The sequence below is a fragment of the Myotis lucifugus genome, unplaced genomic scaffold (assembly GCF_000147115.1).
Source record: "Myotis lucifugus unplaced genomic scaffold, Myoluc2.0 scaffold_199, whole genome shotgun sequence".
NCBI lineage: Eukaryota > Metazoa > Chordata > Mammalia > Chiroptera > Vespertilionidae > Myotis > Myotis lucifugus.
In genome coordinates, this window is record NW_005871247.1 from 1,816,079 (window position 1) to 1,836,684 (window position 20,606).

The 20,606-nt window shown below is 42.3% G+C and overlaps 1 protein-coding gene across 1 annotated transcript; it reads left to right on the forward strand.

The window, feature by feature from the left end:
• Positions 1–5,075: 5,075 nt before the first annotated feature.
• On the forward strand, positions 5,076–5,791 carry LOC102441644 (heparan sulfate glucosamine 3-O-sulfotransferase 3A1). The gene has a single exon (XM_006097381.3). It carries the CDS (start codon positions 5,076–5,078, stop codon positions 5,763–5,765), a length of 690 nt encoding a protein of 229 aa, XP_006097443.1. The 3' UTR covers positions 5,766–5,791.
• Positions 5,792–20,606: the final 14,815 nt, after the last annotated feature.

Below are 20,606 nucleotides of genomic sequence, written 5' to 3' on the forward strand. Positions count from 1 at the left end.
CCAAAGCACACGTGCATTTCATCTTATGTGAGAGACAAGCCCTTTTCTGAACACTAAAATTCAAATTGCAATAAGAAAATGAATGAGGAAATTAAAAGGGACATTGTTGGTTTAAGAAAACTGTCCTGAGTCCTTTTACAAAGCAACAATTCTCTACACTGTACGCTCAATTAAGGATCTATTTAGACTATCACTTCATCCTTTCTGGAAAAAGTAGCTTGCAGTCAGTTTATAGTTAACCTGGACTCCCATCCCAACCCATGCTAACCCAGCGACTTTTCTCATCCTGTGGATGACAGTAATTAATGTGTTTTTCTTCTGAAATTCTATTTTAGCTTTTCCTCTTCTAACTCCCCCTCTTTTGGATAGCGTTTCCTCTACTCTATTGAGATAACTTATATGGTTTCTTTTTTCAGAGATAGTAGTAGTATTTCCTCTGGCTCAGCCCAATCTGCAGCTTTAATCTCTGCTGACTTTAAGGGCTGCTGGGGACCAGCCTCCCGCTGCGACCCAGGGAAGGAAAGCTGAGACCGCCAGCCAGTAGCTCCGGAGTGAAGGATGTTATCTCTATTTCACAGGCCAAAATAGGAGGTCGAGTAGTTAAAAGTCAGAGATTCCAGGAAAGGAGGCAAAAATGCTGCCTTTTTTTAAAAAAAAATCAACATGTGTTTTTTTAAATCGTTATCACTTTAGTGATATTTGATGTTTGCTTTTACATCCCAAACTTTTTCACACATCTGATCAAATTTCCTTAACTGAGATATTCCCACAATTTCTGGATAGATCTTCTGCCTCATCTGATGAAAGTGTAACCTAAGCTTCCAGAGTGGGTTGGTCTAGCCAATTCCTCGAGTCCAATGAAGGGAGGTGTGCAGTGACAAAATCTGTGAAAGGGTCTCCCAGTGGCACTGGCGTAGCTCAGAGAGGAATGGCAGCCTGCAGCTCCCTGTGCACTATTTGGTTACCATTACCCAGATCTTAGGATAGTTAAGAAATGGAGAATATGGCACATTAAAAGTTCCGCCGAAACCGGTTTGGCTCAGTGGATAGAGCGTCAGCCTGCGGACTGAAAGGTCCCGGGTTCGATTCCGGTCAAGGGCATGTACGTTGGTTGCGGGCACATCCCCAGTGGGAGATGTGCAGAAGGCAGCTGGTCGATGTTTCTCTCTCATCAATGTTTCTAACTCTCTATCCCTCTCCCTTTCTCTCTGTAAAAAATCAATAAAATATATTTAAAAAAAAAAAGTTCATTTGAAAAGGGAATTGCAGATTTCTTAAAAACAAACAAAAAAAAGCTATCAGACATCTAATTATTTTCCCTTTCAAAAAAAATTAAAGATAACCTGACTGCAATATCAAAGAAAGCAAAAATGGGAGAAACCTGCATCATTCAACTGAGGCACCGTCAGGCCACTAGATTGCCACTAGATTGCCACGAGGTTGGAGAATCTGTGCCAGATCCAATGCAGTGTCTAAGAACCAATCGTGATCTCTGAGCTAGGCTTCCAGGGAATCCACTTGGGGTCTTGGGGGAAGTAGGAATGGAAAGTTATGAATGAAATCAAACTGGCCACTAGTGATCACTTCTTAAAACTGAATGTAGGGCACTGAGATTTATGTTAGAGTTCTTTGTATTTTTGTGTATCTTTGAAATTTTTCACAATATACAGCTAGGTAATAGTAGAGGTGAGAAAAATTATAGGAAGTCAACAAAAGCAAACTCACATATCACAAGTACATTCTTTTCTTACAAAGGCGAAGTAGAAATTAACAAAATTACCACACACACAAAAAAAAAACCCCACAACATCAAATCAACCATTAGAGTTAAAGATAAAAATAAAGAATCAATCCTAGATAATGCCTGGACCATAATGGAAATAACAAGTGCAAAATGTGATTCCTAAGTAATCATGAAGTTATGAAAATTACAACTATGCATATTAAAACTTGTGGAATTTGCCCTAGCCGGAACGGTGGCCCTTGGACTGAAGGGTCCAGGGTTCGATTCTGGTCAAGTGCACATACCTGGGTTGTAGGCTCAGTCCCTGGCCCTGGTTGGGGCATGTGTGGGAGTCAACCAATTGATGTGTCTCTTTCACATTGATGTTTCTCTGTCTCTCCCCCTCCTTTCCACTCTCTCTAAAAATCTGGAAAAATATCCTTGGGTGAGGATTATAAAAAAAAAACAAAAAACAAAAACAACAACTTGTGGAATTTGACTAAGTCTGTACTTAACGGGAAATTAGTATCATCAAAATGCTGTTGTTAATTGAGAAGGGAGATTGAAAATAAATGAACCAAGCACTCAGTTACATAAACTAGAAGAACAACAAAGCATAACTAGAAAAAGTATAGAAGGGCATTAAAGAGCTAAAAGGGAAATCAGCAAATTAAAGAAGATAGTCTAATAGAGAAAGCAGAAAGATAGGCAGAAAATGCTAAATCAACTCCTCAACTGGGTGATTTTTAGAAAAATATTTATTGCTAAAATTTACACAATATGAGGCAGAGTATTACAAAAACAAACAAACAAACAAACAAACCAATAACCAGGGAAGAAACTGAAAAGAGATTTGAAGACCCTAGTTCCTTTGCTACCCTCACTCTAAAAGTGCCTGGATTAGATGGCTGTGTATGTGACACGCATCAAATTTTGAAAGACTAGAAAATTATTTTGCTACTTAAAGTTTTCTAGGATATATAATAAATAAGATGAAACTTTTCTGGACTCGTTTTGTTTGTAGAATAATTCATATTTTAACAAATCATTAAGCTATTAATCAAAGGAAAAACTACAGAAACATCTCATTAATGAATATAGATGAAAAATCCAAAACAAAGTAAAGATGATTCAAATGCAGGACTATATTAAAAGAATAATATACTATGATCAAAGATAATATATTCCAGGAATAAAAGTACAAACAATATAAGGATATTTATAAGTTTGATTTTTTTTTTATCTATACTAATAAAAGGGTAATATGCTAACTAGACCAGATAGACTGGACGTCTTCCAGATGTCATTCTGGACATCCTTCCTGACAAAGCCGGGGCCCAGGCAGTGCTGGCCGGGGTCCCAGGTGCCTGCAGCCGGCCAGAGGGAGGGAAACCTGAGTCCAGGGGGCCTGCAGTCGGCCGGAGGAGGGAAGCCTGGGTCCTGGGTACGGGGGCCGAGGCAGAGGCGGTTAGGGGTGATCAGGCAGGCAGGCAGAGTGGTTAGGTGTGATCAGGCAGGCAGGCAGAGTGGTTAGGGGTGATCAGGCAGACAGGCAGGCAAGCAGTTAGGAGCCAGTGGTCCCGGATTGTGAGAGGGATGTCCTGGATTGCAAGACAGTGCAGGCCGGGCTGAGGAACCCCCCCACCCCTGTGCACAAATTTCGTACACCAGGCCTCTAGTTGATGAATAAAAGGACAAAACACATTCAGCCATTGTAAATCCCCAAAATACAGTTATTTTAATATTGATTTGAGGAACATCTATTTCTTGTAAAACTTGAAACTGGAAAAACACTGCCTTAATATATACATATTTAATGTGTATTTTTCTAATAAGTAGTGGATTTAATGACAGTGCACTTAAATTGGAGAGTAAATAGGGTTTCTCTGTCTGGCTCATAAGTTTTGACTGGCCCTGAGACCCACCCGTTCTCAGGAGGAAAGCATGCTTGAACAGGGTGGCAGTATCCACTCTACGGAGAGTCCCCTGGGCTCTGGCTGGGTGGCCCAGTTGGCTGGAGTGTCGCCCAGTTCACCCAAGAAGTGGTGGATTTGACTCCCTGTCAGAGCACATATCCCCTTCCTCTCTCTGAAAAAAAAAATCAAAATATTCCAGTGGGATGTGTGTGTGTGTGTGTGTGTGTGTGTGTGTCACAAAGTGATTCTAACATTCATCAGGAAGAATAGACAGACAAGACTCGTCAAGAACGTTTTGAATAGAGTCCGAATTTACTTTGACATAAAAATGTACTCTAATGTGATAATAACCCTATAATTGGGCCAATGAAGAGAGGAAGAAAGATATTTAGAATATTGTAATAATGACATTTCAAATTATTAGATAAAAGATGGATTATTTAATGACTTGTTTGTTATAGGAAAATTCCAGAATTATAGAGAAGTACTTTGTGTAATATGCTATGGTATGACATTAAATACTAGGGGCCCAGTGCACAAATTCATGCACCTTTAAAGGAACTGTGGGCTGCAAGGCTGTGGTAGGCACAGGGGTGTGCCCCCACCCCGCTCCTCCCACCGCTGCCCAGTCCTCTGTCTGCCAGCAGCTTCGCTCCCACCGCTGCCGCTCCCAGGTGCTGACAGTGCCAGCCTCACTTGTACCCGCTGACGGCGTGAAGCAATTGGGGCCAGCACCAGCAGCAGGTGCGAGTGGTGGCTCCTGCGCTGGCAGCAGGTGCAAGCACTGAGCAGGACCGCAGTGCACGGGAGTAAAGAATTTTCAGTAACCACCAGAGGTTCGCCCTGATGACAGCGACTGGCACCCACCTTGGTCTGGCGCCCCTGCTCACCTGCTCCACTGTCCCACCGTGGCTGACACCCTCCATGTTCTGCTCGTGCCCCCGGTGGCCAGCGCACGTCATAGCGACCAGTTCCAGTTTTTCCACCATTAGGTCTATTTGCATATTAGCCTTTTGTTATATAGGATAATTGCTTTGTTTTTAAGAAAATTACAGAAAGTATTTAGGGTATTTTATTACCATCTCATAGCAGTGTGATTGTGCTTATTACAATATTCTAACTCACATAAAGAATTTGATCAAGCTTATTTTCTACAGCATTGTGGGTTGGTAGTAATAAAAAATAAAAATTAGATAGCATTTATTCTGTCAGGCATTTTTCTAAGCTATTGAGATACATTAACTCATTTAATCATCACAATAATCATCTGAGATTATTGTTATTTATTATTATTATTATTTTCCATTAAATACACAGGCACCTGAGTATTGTTATTATTATTTTCCATTAAATATGCAGTCATACATCTAGCAGGTGGGCGAGCTGGGATCGGGTCGCAGTCCGGCTCTGAGTATATACTCACCCCCTCCCTTGGAATGAGCTCTCTGTGTAAACCAGGGCCAGTCGCTTTGTTTCAGGCTCACGTGCCTTTTTCTTTCCTCAGGGACCTGATGCCCAGAACCCTGGACGGGCAGATCACCATGGAGAAGACGCCCAGCTACTTCGTCACCCGGGAGGCCCCCGCGCGCATCTCGGCCATGTCCAAGGACACCAAGCTCATCGTGGTGGTGCGAGACCCGGTGACCAGGGCCATCTCGGACTACACGCAGACGCTCTCCAAGCGGCCGGACATCCCCACCTTCGAGAGCTTGACGTTCAAAAACAGGAGCACGGGCCTCATCGACACGTCGTGGAGCGCCATCCAGATCGGCATCTACGCCAAGCACCTGGAGCACTGGCTGCGCCACTTCCCGCTCGGCCAGATGCTCTTCGTGAGCGGCGAGCGGCTCATCAGTGACCCGGCCGGCGAGCTGGGCCGCGTGCAGGACTTCCTGGGCCTCAAGAGGATCATCACCGACAAGCACTTCTACTTCAACAAGACCAAGGGCTTCCCCTGCCTGAAGAAGGCCGAGGGCAGCAGCAAGCCCCACTGCCTGGGCAAGACCAAGGGCCGGACCCACCCCGACATCGACCCCGAGGTGGTGCGGAGGCTGCGGGAGTTCTACCGGCCCTTCAACCGCAAGTTCTACCAGATGACCGGGCACGACTTTGGCTGGGATGGATAACAATGTAATTTAAAAAGAAAAGAAAAATCAAATATAATATATTTTTTTACCAATCGGTAGAGAAAAGGCAGTTTAATATTTGTGCTGAAAATATTTCTTGCAGTAGTTTTTTCAATGAATGTTAAGAGATTGTGCTCACCTCTGACCCCATCTTCATGTGTTTAACTTACACCAAACCTTTGGATAAACGAAAAATGGAAAACTTTACTCATCTAAATACTTTCCATCTTTAATTTTTATTTTATGTTTTATATGCATAATTATAAAGTAAGAGCATCAGTTGCCATGAGAACTTTTAAGAGAACTCTGAGGGGAAATCAGTCTCTCTCTCTCTGGCTTACAAGGCCCAGGCAAAATTGATCCCTAGCCTTGTGTATTTCTCCCTTTAAGTTTTTTTTCTTCTGTGCCACTTTTTCTAAAACTATTTCCCAACTGATAATACTTTTTGGTTTTACACCACTTCAGTTATCACAGTGTTTTTAAAAATAAAACATTTTTTGATCCTTATACTACTGTGCGGTACAAAACATGGTACCTCGAGATCATTATCCCCATTTTACAGATAAGGAAACTTGAGTCTCAGGGAGGTTAAATAACTTATCTTAGGGCCAGATGGTGACTCCTGGACAACCCTTCTTTCACTTGTTCTTTATTACATGCCACTTTTCCCAGGAGAATTGGAAATAAACATCTGTACCTTTAAAATCGGTTAGCCAGGTTGGACACGGGCTCGATGGGACGGAGAGGGTTTCCTCTGGCTTTCTCAACGCCAGGCCAGCCCTCGGCCCTCGGTCACACCACAGTACACTCCAGGAGAACGTCAGACCTGGGCACACATTCTGTTAAGAGCCAATCTCGGTTGAATGAAGCTGAGAGAAATTACCGGATTCTTGTATCAAGAACAAGGGGGACAGTCATGCTGGCAACAAGACAAGGTGTGGTAGGAGCACAACTTACCTATTTGTTCTTTTGACCTGTCCGTCCTATTTTTTTTAATTAAGAAAAAGCCATTTCTGTAAGAGCTTACAAGTATGAATCTCCTTTTTATTTATCCCTTTTCTTAACGGAGAAAATCTGCTTCTGTTTGTGATATCTCATTTCTAACCTTGGAGCTAGCACAGAAGATGTATCAATAAACCTCTGTTACCATGCCCTTATTTTTCATGGGTGGAGGACTGTCAACTCTGACACTTTATTTTTCCCCACTTCCTATTCATACCTAGTCTAACCTAATACTCATCAATATTTGGAAAATAGTCTCAGAATTGCAGGTGGATAAAAATGGTGGTTTTTTCCTCCTCTCCCATCAGTTTCTGCCCATCCCCCATTGAAATATCTCAAATAAATCAATTGTTTATTAAAAGGATTCCTTTCCTCTCCGAGTGGGCAATAACAAGATTAGCATTAATGGGAATTAAATTGGTTTAGAGAGGAGCACATATGCACAAAATATATAAAACATGTATAATTAGCCTGTTGGAGACATTTTATTATAGGTTTAAACCTAAGAGGAAAACGTTTCCTATCTCATGGAACTTTCCTGTATCTGCCCGAATTTAAAGGACCAAACACTCTAGTATTCTAAAAGTGCATTCTCTTTCTTCTCCGGTGTTGTCAATCAAAAGAAACTGAAGTTGTTTTGAATATGCAGTACAATTTCCCATTTACCGCAGAGGTTGCATCAGGAAGGAAGTATTTCTTGAGAAGCCTAACACAGGATTAAAAGGAGGGGGGAAATCATTTAGGTTTCTAGATAGTTGATGATTGCTCCAAGTCTTTGGCTCTATTTATTCCCACCTTTAGGAGTTCCGTAAACCCCAAATCCAGGCCCCTTTTTCCAGGTGATCTCCTTCCCCTCCATGCCCTCAGCTTTCCAGTGACACAGCCTGTCTTTGTTCCACTAGAATTGCCACTACCAGCAACAAGATACTCATTTCGAACTCTTTATCTGTTTTTCTTAACTCGTTTTGTTTGTGCTTCTGACCCTTTTATAAACATTTGTTTGACATAATGCAAAAGTAGCTTGCACAAGGAAACAATTGTATTCAGCAATCTTCATCTTTTTTTGTGTTAAGAAACAATAATAATAAAAACAGAACTGAGTGCAAATGATCTCTTCTTGCATGTAGATTTTTTTGTTCATATTACTTTTTTTAAATGAATGACTACACAGCACTCTAGGAAAACCTGACTTCTAAGATTTCTGATGGTGTTAGAAGTTACAGATTCCAGAAAAACAATGTGTAAAGATCTCGAATCAGAGTACTCTGTTTCCTCCAGAAAAGGACTTTTCCGTATCTGCTTCTCTGTGGCACTTACACTTGTTGCACGTGGACTTGGGTTCAGATGTCTCTTTCCATTTAGCCACGTCCAATAGTAGATTTTGCTGCTCCCACCTGGCTGTCTGTTCCACAGCCTTGCCTGCTGACCGCCTTAACTCTTCCTAAAGGTGAAGAATTGTCTCCAGAACAATCAGAGTCCACAGCTTCTTTCTCTGTAGTTTCCTTATGAGGTGACATCTACTGTGTGTAAATTCTCCCAATAACTTAGAAACTATTAAGGGAAATTACTTTTATTCTAATAGCCTGGGATTAATGAGCTTCTAGAGAATGGATGTTAAGTACTCTAGGAGTATTAATCCCTCTCTAATTTCCCCTTTTCCACAAATCCTTAAAGTTAGACTAAACCTCAGGGTCATTTGGATCACATCCCCATTTGGCATTTGCACTCGTTCTTGAACTGGGCATGAGAACATTGATGTGTCTGTAAATTCTTAGCTCTTGGATTTGCAGTTGTTAAGAGGATACATTCCCTCTCTGCACATTGCTCCTGCTCTGTCAGCTGAGACCTGCCAAATCCGTTACCCATGAAAGTACCTAAATTCCACGTGTGAACAAATATGTCTGTAAGTAATACTACCTTACAGTCATGTAGCAGACCAACCTCTCGAGTGCAGCATTTCACCGTCAGCCCCCAGCAGCTCTCCACTCTCATGGGCTCCACTTTACCATTGAGGAAACAAATCCTTAAGACAGTGATTCTCAACAAAGGCTGCTTTTGCATCCCAAGGCCATGTCTGGAGGAGATATTTGGGTTGTCCCGAAGGCGGTGGCATGTAGGTGCTTCTGGTGGGTGAGTGCCAGGGATGCTGTTAAACATCTCACCATGCAGAGGCGAGTCCCCCTCACAGAGTCACCCACCCCACGGCCAGTGGTGCTGAGGCTCCTGGTGGAAGAAGTAAACCCGCCGCAGGTAGTGTGTGTCTGAACCATGTCTACGAACCAGGTTCTAGTGAAGCTTGATGGTAACTCTTCCACTCACCTCTCCGGGTTTTTCTCCTAAAATCCTTCTCTCTGTGACTCTGCATGTGACTGCACCATAATAAACAGATCGGCGTTTCCTGTTGCGCTTTGCCAGGAGGAGTACCAAAGAGAAACAGCAAGGAACTAGGCATTTACCGAGATACAGGAGCAGCTTGTAACACGCAGATGGTTACGTTTCTGTGAAGTGGAAGCAGTCGGTTTCAGTTGGAAAATGACCTTCTAAGAAGACATTCCCAAAGGCCTTTTCAAGTTCAAGTCGCGCAGTTTCGATTTGCCTCCATGACAGTGCTGTGACAGCATTTCTTGTCACCAGACACAGCCAAGTGACAAGAGCTAGGCTCCTCTTCGGCTAAGCAGCTGTTTCCAGATGGATGTGCTATGGTTTACAAATGCCCTGAGTTGCTGAGGAATAGCAAAGGAAGGAGAATTCTCACTGGGACACATTTTCTAGAAACCTGGGAACTTAGTATCTAATGACCATAGAATTGGGAGAGAGAAGAGCTTATGGTTCGCAAAGATAGACATGTGGGGCTGAGATTCAATGCAAGTCTTGGTGCAGAATAAAGGGCCCTCCCTATCCTCCTCTTGCATCTCGGGGTCACTGAGGGAGAATCTGACTTCAATGACCCAAACATCAGCTCTGTCAGGGAAACATCAGCGTGACTGTAGGATTTGTGGTCCTTAAAACACCTTCCTCAGCAGGAAAACAGCTCTGCATTCAGAATCTCAAGTATCTGGGTGGGAAACATGGATGGTGAAAGTTTCACCCTTTTGTCATGGAGTTTGAGAATGGGAGGCCTTTCCTCTTAAAAAGAGGTGAATTTTGGGAAATTTCAAAGCAGTGCACCTTCATACAAAGAGTAGTAAAATAGTGAATTTTTAATTATGCCAGGAGGAAATAAAACTGGAAGTAGAAATCGCTTCTAACATATGGATCCATTGTGGTGTATTTAGGATATTTAGTTAGTATGTTTCAGGCTATCACTTTAATTTCCTAGTTTAATTTCTAACTGTTGGTTGTGTCATTTTAATAGCTATATGTTCCACAACCTACTTTCCTCTAGTTTTACTGTCGAATAAAAGGTGACAATAAATTGGGAGCCTACTTTTCATCCCCAAATTCTTGGGTTTGCTACCTTAAGTGCATTCAAAGGATCAGATATGAGAAGTGGCATCTTTGATGGGCTCTGCTGGCTGGGACATGATAGGCTAGATTTCTAGCTGGGTGTAAGCTGGTAATTCCTAAGAGAGCTTTAAAGTTCCTGCCTGGTCCCCACCATGACAAACAAAGCCCATGTGTTCTGGTCTCTCCCAAAGTCACTCATAGTAAACCTAGAGTGTTCACTGTCCCTGGGGTCTCGCTTCCATGGAAAAGGGGGGATGTGTCTATCTCCCTCCCACCTCCCATCTCCTTGCTTCTCCCACCTTGTAGTGCCTTCTCTCCCTGCTGGGTCCAAGGATGCCCGGTATCCCAGCCTCTTCTAGCCTAAGTTCTGCCCTCTCTTCAAATGCACCGAACCCAATGGTGTCCACTTCCTACTTCAGATTCCTGGGGAAAGCCTTGCAGTCCACCTTGGGCCACTGCTCTCAGCTTCAGCCCTAGGGAAAGCCGTCCAAGTATTTGATGCATGTCCCCAAACCGATGAAGGTCAGAGGGGTTTATCTTTCCCCAAGAGTATTTGGGGCCCAAAGGGAGAGGGATGAAGTAGAGTAGGAAAGCATGGGGGGCCGTTTTTGACAGGAGATGGAGGTGCTGTTGGAAGGTCACTTACCAGTTTCCCCACCCCACCCCTCACCACGGACCTGAGGAACCAGGGTCAGCCACGTGGCGTCTCACTTCTGAAAGGTTGTCTGCCTCTGGTCTGGGCAGCAGCATTTTCTCCACCTGTTTTCCCATAAACCCTTATCTAAGCTCAGGTTTCCTTATTGCAGGCCTGCAACAGCTGGTCAAGCAGAGGACAGGAGGAAGCAAGACAATTGCACAGTGACGTTACTGCAAGTTTTCAGAGGGAACAAGAGAAGCCTCATTCTTGTTGCAGATGACTTGATCTTATACCAGATCACATATTCTTTGTCATGAAAAGTCCAACTCAATAGCCTATAATAATAATCTTACCTTTAGAGGGAATGACTCAAAGCACTTTACACCCCACTTGGGTTTGAATAGTTTTTTTTCCTTTTTTCTTTCTTTCTAGATACAAAGTGTGTGTGCCTGCTACAGCTCCTTCCCACTCCAGCACCATCACACTTCCTCTCACCTGAGTTACTGACAAACATCTTTCAGCCTCGCCTCTCCACATCATTCCTACTCCCATGCCATTTCTCTTCTGAGTGAATTTTTCCCCTTCAGTATTTTCCTGTATCAAAATCTTTATGCCAAAATGTCACCTGTGGCTTTAATTTTTGTTGTTGTTGTTGTTGTTGTTATTCCTCCTTTCTTGTCAATGTGACTCTTGTTACTTTTTCCCTTTTTTTAACCATCTGGCCCCAGAATGATACCTTATTTTTTACTTAAAAACTCAGCCTTTTGTCTACCTGCATTTACCTCCTGTCCCTTTCCTTAGATTGTGCCCTTACCTCTTAGGAATCGTCTCTCTGGAGAAAGTCCCTTCCCCTGGCCTCCAGCATGTGCCTTTGATCCCCTCTGCCCACTGAGATGCAGCAGTCCTCCGTGGCATTGGCTCCCCCTGTGAGGTGATTCCACATGCACTGAACTTGTCTGCTCTGCTTCCATCGAGCGGTAAACAATGAGCTCTTTTTCAGACTCTTTGGCCCTTGCTATCTGATGAGGTCATTATTAGAAAGTTCTGTATCAACAAAATAAGCTCTACTACCCAGAGCCATAGAGGATGAAAACACAGAAAAACTGGAAGCAAATCTGCTTTTCCCAGCCCCACCCTGTCCTCTAACTCAGGCAGCATGTCTCCCACGTGATAATAATGCCCCCAGATTCCGTTTCCCTCATCGATCCTGTGTTTCCATCAATGTGTTCTCTGCTTTTCATGCCCATTCATTCCAACGACGCTTCCATTATTTAATTGACTCACAGTGCCAGTTTCTCCGGCCTGATCATCATCATTTTTACGATTGCCTTCCTGATTTCTGTTAGCGCCACTATGCTGTTTTCTGGTGTCTGCGTCTGCCTTTCCCTGACACCTACCATCTTCATAAGCAGCCCTTCTTTATTTCCTACATCACTTAAAACTTTTCTCTACACACTGTTTGAGGCCAGAGATATAGCTCTACTGATACATAATATGATTACACAGTCCTTAGATTTACCTACCACCGTGTGTGTGTGTGTGTGTGTGTGTGTGTGTGTGTGTGTGTATCCTGAAAGGAAACCATAGTTTTTCCATCCATTTTCTTGACTCTACCTTCCATTATTTTTCTTTTTTTAAAATATATTTTATTGATTTTTTACAGAGAGGAAGGGAGAGGGATAGAGAGTTAGAAACATTGATGAAAGAGAAACATCGACCAGCTGCCTCCTTCACACCCCCTACTGGGGATGTGCCTGCAACCCAGGCATGTGCCCTTGACCGGAATCGAACCTGGGACCCTTCAGTCCAAAGGCCAACACTCTATCCACTGAGGCAAACCAGTCAGGGCTACCTTCCATCTTTAAATGACATTTGTTCCACTCATCAGCTCTATCTGTGCTTTAATGATGAAAACTCATATTTTGTGGGTAATTTTCTGAATAGTCCTGATTTGACTGGGAATAATGAGGTCTTGCATGAATCATTCAGGACCAATGAACTTCGGTTTTCTCATTCATTGAAAAAAATGCAGAGGACAAACTATGCTGGCAGCCTCATGCCAGCGGAAATGTCTGCAAGCATTGCATGCTTGGGGCTGTCACAATCATTAGTTTCTGTCTCTTACACGATTATCATTAAATCAATCACTTTTCTTACTTCCCATAGGGCACTGAAAACTCTTAACAAAAATGTGCTTTTATTAATAAGTATCAGTGCCGGCGGCCCCAAGACCTCCCTTCCCCTGCACGCAGCCACATTGCAGAGGCTGAGGAGTGGCGTCTACGCTGACCCCGGGCTCCTTCCCGCTCCTGCAGCCCTGCTCCCTCACGCCGGGCCATCATATCTTTTCTGGATTCTGAAAAAATTTCGTTAAAAAAAGGTCCTTAATAACAGTTTCTAAATTGGGGCTATCTTAATCCATCCAGTTTGGGCCCTTTAATTTACAGACTACCCCCCACCTTGAGCAGTAAAATAGAGCTATAAAAAAGCTCCTTCGTTCTTGTGCTAAGCATTGCTTTCATCATCACTTTGATCTGGTCCAGACAGACCGTGTTTTCCTTTGAATTTTTATACTCTGCTTTTCCCACCTTCCGGACCACACCCTGCTCTAAAAAGGAGGTTGAATCCTAGTGTTCGAATCCTAATACTGAGAGAAGGCAGCATGTGTCATCTTTTGGAACTAGGGACACTTGTATTCTAGGCCTCGGGTTCACCAAGATCAGTGGTTCTCAACCTTCCTAATGCCACAACCCTTTAATACAATTCCTTTGTCCTTTTGCGTCTGGGTTCTTTCACTTATAATGTCTTTTAGGATCGTCCACATTGTGTTCTTGGATTCTCTTCATTTTTAAGGCTGAATACTATTTCATTGTGTGTGTGTGTGTGTGTGTGTGTGTGTGTGTGTGTGTGTTGTATATCCCGCAGTGGACACCTGGCTGTTGTGAATAATGCTGCTGTGGACATGGGTGTGCACATATCTGCCCCAGTCTCTGCTTTCAGTTTTAGGGAACACACCTCAGAGCAGAATCCTGGATCAGGAGGTAGTTCTGCGCTTAACTTTTTGAGAAACTGCCAAAACGTTTCCACCGTGGCTGTACCCTTTATATTCCCACCAACAAAGCATGAAGCTCCCATGTCTCCACATCCTCTTCAACACTGTTGTTTCTGGCTTCTTTCTTCACTTTAGTTTTATAATAGCCATCCTAACAGGTGTGAAGAAAAAGGACGCTGTGTCCTGTTCTTATTTTTTAACTCCAAGTCGTTATTTCTGGCTGCCCTGTCTATTTATTTATTTACTTATTTACTTATTTATTTATTTATCCTTCTTCTTGTCATCCTTCTAAGGTGCTTTCAAATTGTTATTTCTTCTTAAGTACACAGACTTGTTTTTCATTTCCTTCCCTTTCTTGTCTTCCTTCCCCCTCTCTGTCCCTGAATTTTCCCCTTTTCTTTCCACAACAGGAACTGAGTAACCCTTCACCTTCTTCACTGCTTCCTCTGCCTTCCTTTAAACTCCCCAGGTCTTAGCAGCCTCCTGACCATCCACCCTGAGAGCACGCAGCGGCTCCCCTGGATGGAGCTGAGCCACCCAGACAGTCGGCCTCTCCACTGGGGCCCTTGCAGCTGAACAACATGTACCTTTTTTCTTCTGATCCCAGGAAGCACATGGCCAGGGCACCCACAATCACTAGCCTCACCCAGGCTCGCAACCCAAGTGTCCATCGTCCTTCCTCAAAGACTGCGTTTAAGTTGAATCTCACTCTGAGCTGAGAGATTGCCAGGTGCTGGTTTTGCACACTGGTGACACTTTTCCGATGGTATTAACACTCAGGTGACCCTCTGACCCACTCCAGACCTTGAGTAAATGGTCTAGGTCAGTGGTCAGCAAACTGCAGCTCTTGAGCCACATGCGGCTCTTTGGCCCCTTGAGTGTGGCTCTTCCTAAGCCTTAGGAGTACCCTAATTAAGTTAATAACAATGTACCTACCTATATAGTTTAAGTTTAAAAAATTTGGCTCTCAAAAGAAATTTCAATCGTTTACTGTTGATATTTGGCTCTGTTGACTAATGAGTTTGCCAACCACTGGTCTAGGTCTCTGACTACCAGCCATAAACCCACAAGTTACAAATAGAAGACCCCGTTCTCTGCAGGCCACGTTCCTTTTTCACGTAATATAGTCATCAATGGTTTGTTAACCTGTAAGCACAGCCCAGGGCTTCTCTACTCAGTCACAATGTCTTTCTTTTTTTACATTTAAATTCTTTATTGTTTAAAGTATTACATATGTCTCCTTTTTCCCCCTTGACCTCTCCCCACCTGCCCCCACCCCACCCCCAGGGTATGCCCTCATCTCCTCCACCCCGTCTATGTCCATTGATTATGCTCATATTCATGCATACAAAGTCACAGTTCTTTCTTACCCTGAAGGGATGCACAAAATTTAACTTGAGCCTACTTACTAAGATTACTATTAACACAAACAAGTTGAGCCATTCTGCATTGTTTTCACTGCCACATGATGAAAGTGTCACCCAATGAGAGGATCTGCATGCATTCCTGTTGCTTCATCTTGGAAAATGGGCATCAGAAAAATGCTACCCGGGCACATCCAAAACCACCCCAGGCTCAGACTAATCTGTCCTCTGATGGGATATAGATGCCCAAACCTTACACCGGCAGCCATAGCACTAAGCCTCACCTACCCGGAATTTGGCTCCAATCTGATCATTGGGCTCATTTTGCTTTTCCATCACTAAGCTCCCATTCTCATCATCCTGCCCCATAGCTGCGTAGCCAGCCGCCTCGGAGCCGGGTCCTAGGCTTTCTGCCCCACTTATTCCACGATCAGGAGATGTGGCCAAACATGCCTCTGTGACCACATTCTGATGTCTGCTGTGGGACTTCCCTGGACTTGTCTACCTGGGCGAGGCAGGGGACAGGACAAGGGCCTTCTATGTGAACTCACCCAGGCACTGGACTGGCCTGAAGTGCTCTGTTCCTTTGATCCCCTTAGTGACGTCCTTGCTGACCCTCGAACGCCAGGGAGGCTGATTCTCAAGAAATATGTGGCTCTGGTCCCAACTTCTCTTCATCCATTTCCTAAAAACAAAACAAGTTTCCCCCCCCCGGTGGGAAATGTATTCCTCGTAAGAATTTTTAAAGGGGAGGTTTTGGAGCTTTTGGTTTCCCCCCCTATTTTATTTCTTTTCGCCCGGGGGGGGTTTTTTTTTCCACAAAAGGGAGGGTTTCTCAAACCTGGGCCACAATAAAAACCTGGGAATCTTTTTTAAATCCTGATTTCTGGGCCCCATCCTCCGGAATTCTGTTTCTTTGTTACTAATGTTGTGGCCCCACCCCATAACAAAGAAACAGAATTTCCGGAGGATGGGGCCCAGAAATCAGGATTTTAAAAAGATTCCCAGGTGATTCTAATGTGCAGTCAATGTTGAGAACCACTGTCCTAAGGGCTCTCTGGAAGAAATCTGCCGCCTACCTGGGCACACAGGAGCAGGCGTTCTTTCTGTGGGCTCCTGCCTCCCCCTGAGCAGGTGGGTGCACTGCAGAGGGAATACGCTTGAGCTCTGGATCCTTCACCTGGTAAGCCCCTCCAGGCTCCTCTAACCCCTCCCAGCTGTGCAGCTTTGTGTTCTGTTCTTAAAGAAGCCCCTACAGCTGTCGGAGCTTCAGGCCCCATGAAAGGGAATCCGCTTCTGCCTGTGCAATTTGGGGGGAAGTTCAATTCGCAGGATGCAATTTCTTCCCCTTGCACCCTCTTCTTAAGTTAGTACATCCCGAATTCTCTCCTCCCCGACTCCTCAGCTATACTCTCCAGTTCTGCCTCCTTACCCTTACCTTGCACCTGGCTGATAGCAGTATACAAGGAGACTTAAGGGTGTGTGTAAATAGCAATGACAAACCAGGGCAATGGAGGACCCTTCTCTCATTTGAAAGGACTGGTAAGGATGTATTTTAATTATAATTGGCAATGCCAGGTGGAACTAATCAGCACAGGCTGAAACCATTGGTGGCCATGGGTACCAGATATGTTACTACAACTCACTAATCACCTGGCACGCTCCTTAAGCCTATTTCTAACAGAATCCTCATTACTGAAAGTCAGGGTCGATTGTTGATTAAGAGCATGGGTATTCTACTGGTGTTTGAACTCTAGATTTGCTGGTCTCCAGTGGGAGACTGGGAAACAATCTCTCTGAGCCTCAGTTTTCCAGCCTGTAAAGAAGGGATGATAACAAGAGCACTCACAGCCTAGGTTGTTATAAAGATTAAATTATTATGTAACGTGCTTATACCAATGCCTGGCATACAGTAAATAGGATATCAGTTCTTATATTAGCCTCTGTTTAAAAACTGTATAGACACACTCTTGGCTCTAGAGCAGTGGTTCTCAACCTTCTGGCCCTTTAAATACAGTTCCTCATGTTGTGACCCAACCATAAAATTATTTTCGTTGCTACTTCATAACTGTAATGTTGCTACTGTTATGAATCATAATGTAACTATCTGATATGCAGGATGGTCTTAGGCGACCCCTGTGAAAGGGTCGTTCGACCGCCAAAGGGGTCACAACCCACAGGTTGAGAACCGCTGCTAGAGAATGACTATAGTTTGCCTGAATATGTTTGCGTACACGTACGTCCCTATTTTGCTGCCCACTTCCAGGCCTCTCTGCACGGAGATTATACAATTTGGGATCATTGTAATACATTTTAAGGTTATTTTATCTTGAATTTAGAAGACTACCCAAGCACACGCTGCAAGTTTCCGAATCCTAAAGCTCTCTAACAGCGAAGTAGAAGTCAGAAGGAGAGAGGAGTGAGTTAATCCCACTGGTGGAGTCTACGTTGGTCATTGCGGCAAGAGGGAGGCCATTCGACTTCCTCATCCGGAGTCACCAACAGGAAGCAGACACGGGGGTTGCACGGCAGAGTGAGCGTGGGTCTCCCATCGCAGGCTGGGAATCGGTGAGGAGCAGCTCAGGACCTGGAGTTCTGCTCTGTGACTTGACATAAAGGCCGAGGGGCTTTCAGAGTCTCAGTGTGCCCGTCAGGGAACAGATTAATATCTTCAGAGATTCCTGCCAGCCCTAAGCAAATATACACGCAAGTTTCATCAAACTGCTTGGCGAGTCCTGTGATGACACGTTTCAATGGCAGACTACTTAGGGTTTGCACAGGTCTTTGATGCACAGACTAACTTTCTTTTCTCTCCCAGTCAGTGTCCCTAAAGTGGGGATACTTCCACCTTCCTCACTGAACACTCCTAATGGCACCTAAGTTCAATGACACTTTCTCATGATACCTTTGTAACAACATGGCAGACTATTTCTGTATTTAAAAAGTCATTAGCATGGGCACACTGACCTGGTAGATTTCGTAGACTAGGCCACATCCCACTTCTGCAATCATCTAGTCTTGAAACAACTTAAGTTGACATTTTACATTTTTGTTGGAAGAGGAAAGACATGGTGATGTGAAAGTTTAAAATATATTGATTTTTCAAGAAACAAGCTTCAGGGGAAAAGCTTAATGAGAGCTGATTCATACACTGGCAAGGGTGTTGCTAAATTCAACAACTATAGATCCAGGGTAATCAAACTGGAATGCTCTGTTTATCAGACTGTTTTGGGGTCATGAGTTAACTCATGCTTGTAGTTATAAAACTCAACATGATGAAATGGTCACTAGCAGCAGTTCCATAGATGAAGAGATTTACCATGAGATAGGACGACTCTGCTATGAAATAAACTTTACAGGCTCCCAGCCTTCTAGACTAGGACTATTAGCACTTTCTATACCTGTCAAATTGGTTAAACAGCTTTAGCTTTCCTCCTTTCTTTAAATTAAAAGGTATAATTTTCAAGGGTAAATCTGGGCTTCCTAGGGATTTTTGCAAATATGTATTAAGATTCATAAGTAACAAGCAAAGTAACAGTTTCCCTTGGTGGCTTGGTTCAGTTCAGCCAATTTACATTTTGTTTATTTTCATCAAATTGTTTCGGGAAAAGAACTGAAAAGAGATAATTTGTGGTGGTGGATGTTGACGTGATGCAATGTATTTTTGCAAACTTGTTGAAGTAGAAATTTTATATATATAAATTTTAGAGTGCCTTCATTTATACATATATGTTCCAAGATTTGGCCTTATTTAATGATCCTTAACATTTTAATAGCCTTTCAAAGCTTCTTTAAAATATTCTTCTATGACTTAAGCCATCAAAAAAAGGTAGTTTTTATGCACTTCAAGTCTTTGAATTTATTTTTAGTATTGCAAATTTTCTTTATCTGAGAGAACTCATCATTTTCTTTCTTGAGGAAATACAGTTTCTTCTCTGTTTTATGTCCATCATTCTTGATTATTGTGTACAAAAGCTGCTATTTATTTAAAATGCTTGTGGGACTTTTCTTAATTCTGTAACTTTTCTACTCTAGTCATTGAAACTGGAAAGTGTTGAATGTATTAAATGTAAATTCATTGTGACAAAACTACCAGGAAAATTAGAAACAATAACAATAATTTAAAAATTAAACATAAAATTGAAAAATCTAATTTTAGGTGCATTTGTTAAATTGCATAACTGTGCCAGGCTTTTTTTCTCTTTCTATGTAACATAAAATTTGTATGTGTTTTCTATGCTGAAGATTTAAAGGGTTTAAAACATCTGCCTTCACATAATATTTTGTTGGACATTTTCCTTTCAGTGTTATTTCTCTTCAAAAAAAATAAATTTTGTTTGTGTGCTATATTTTACTTAATAAAAGGCACCATTTCATACAATACAGCCTCAGTTAATGTCTTTTTTGGATGCTTAACTATAAAACATATTACTTAAGGATCTTAATATTACTGATGAGGTATTCATTATTTCAAAATTTAATTAAAATAAAAATTATTAAAACTTTAGACTTGTCTATTATTTTTATTCCTTAAAATCAGCCACGACTAAATTTATTTATTTATTTATTTATTTATTTATTTAGGTCCAAAGGCAGGACATTGGGAGGGTTTTGATTTTCTGATAAAGCAAAAATGTATGTTAGTTTATTGATTATTTAAACAGTTTATTTTATTCTTGTAGCTTTCTAATATAATTTTAAATATACCATTGAACATAATAAACTGTAAACTTTTAAAGCATATATTCGATGTGTTGAGATATGTAAAAACTCATGACCATACTCAAAATAATGAAAATATTAAATACAGTACTCCAAATTTTTTCTATTTCCTCTTATAGTTCTATCAAGTTCAATTTCATATATTCTGAAGTGCTGCTATTAGTTACATACACATTTATGATTGCTATGTTTTCTTGATGAATCAACATCTTTACCATTATGAAGTAACCTTCTTTATCCCTAGTCACATTCTTTTTTTGGAAATGTACTTTGTCTGGTATAAATATAGTCATTCAAGCTTTATTTTTATTAGTATTAGTACAGTAAGCTTTTTTATGCTCTTTTACTTTTGATCCATTTATGTCTTTATATTTGAAATACTTTTTTGTAGGCACCATATAGCTGAATATTGATATTTTTAATCCATTATGGCAGTCTTCCTTTTAATTGAGGTATTTAGACCATTTACATTTAATGTGATTATTGATATAGTTGGGTTTGAATCTATCATCTTGATATTTGTTTTCTATTTGGCCCATCTGTTTTTTGTTCCTTTATCTATTTCTGCCTTCCTTTGGATTAATTGGCTTTCCCACAATCCCATGTTAACTCTTTGT

Coding starts and splice junctions, on each gene's coding strand:
- LOC102441644 (XM_006097381.3), top strand. CDS start 5,076: ATGAGCTCTCTGTGTAAACCAGGGCCAGTCGCTTTGTTTCAGGCTCAC.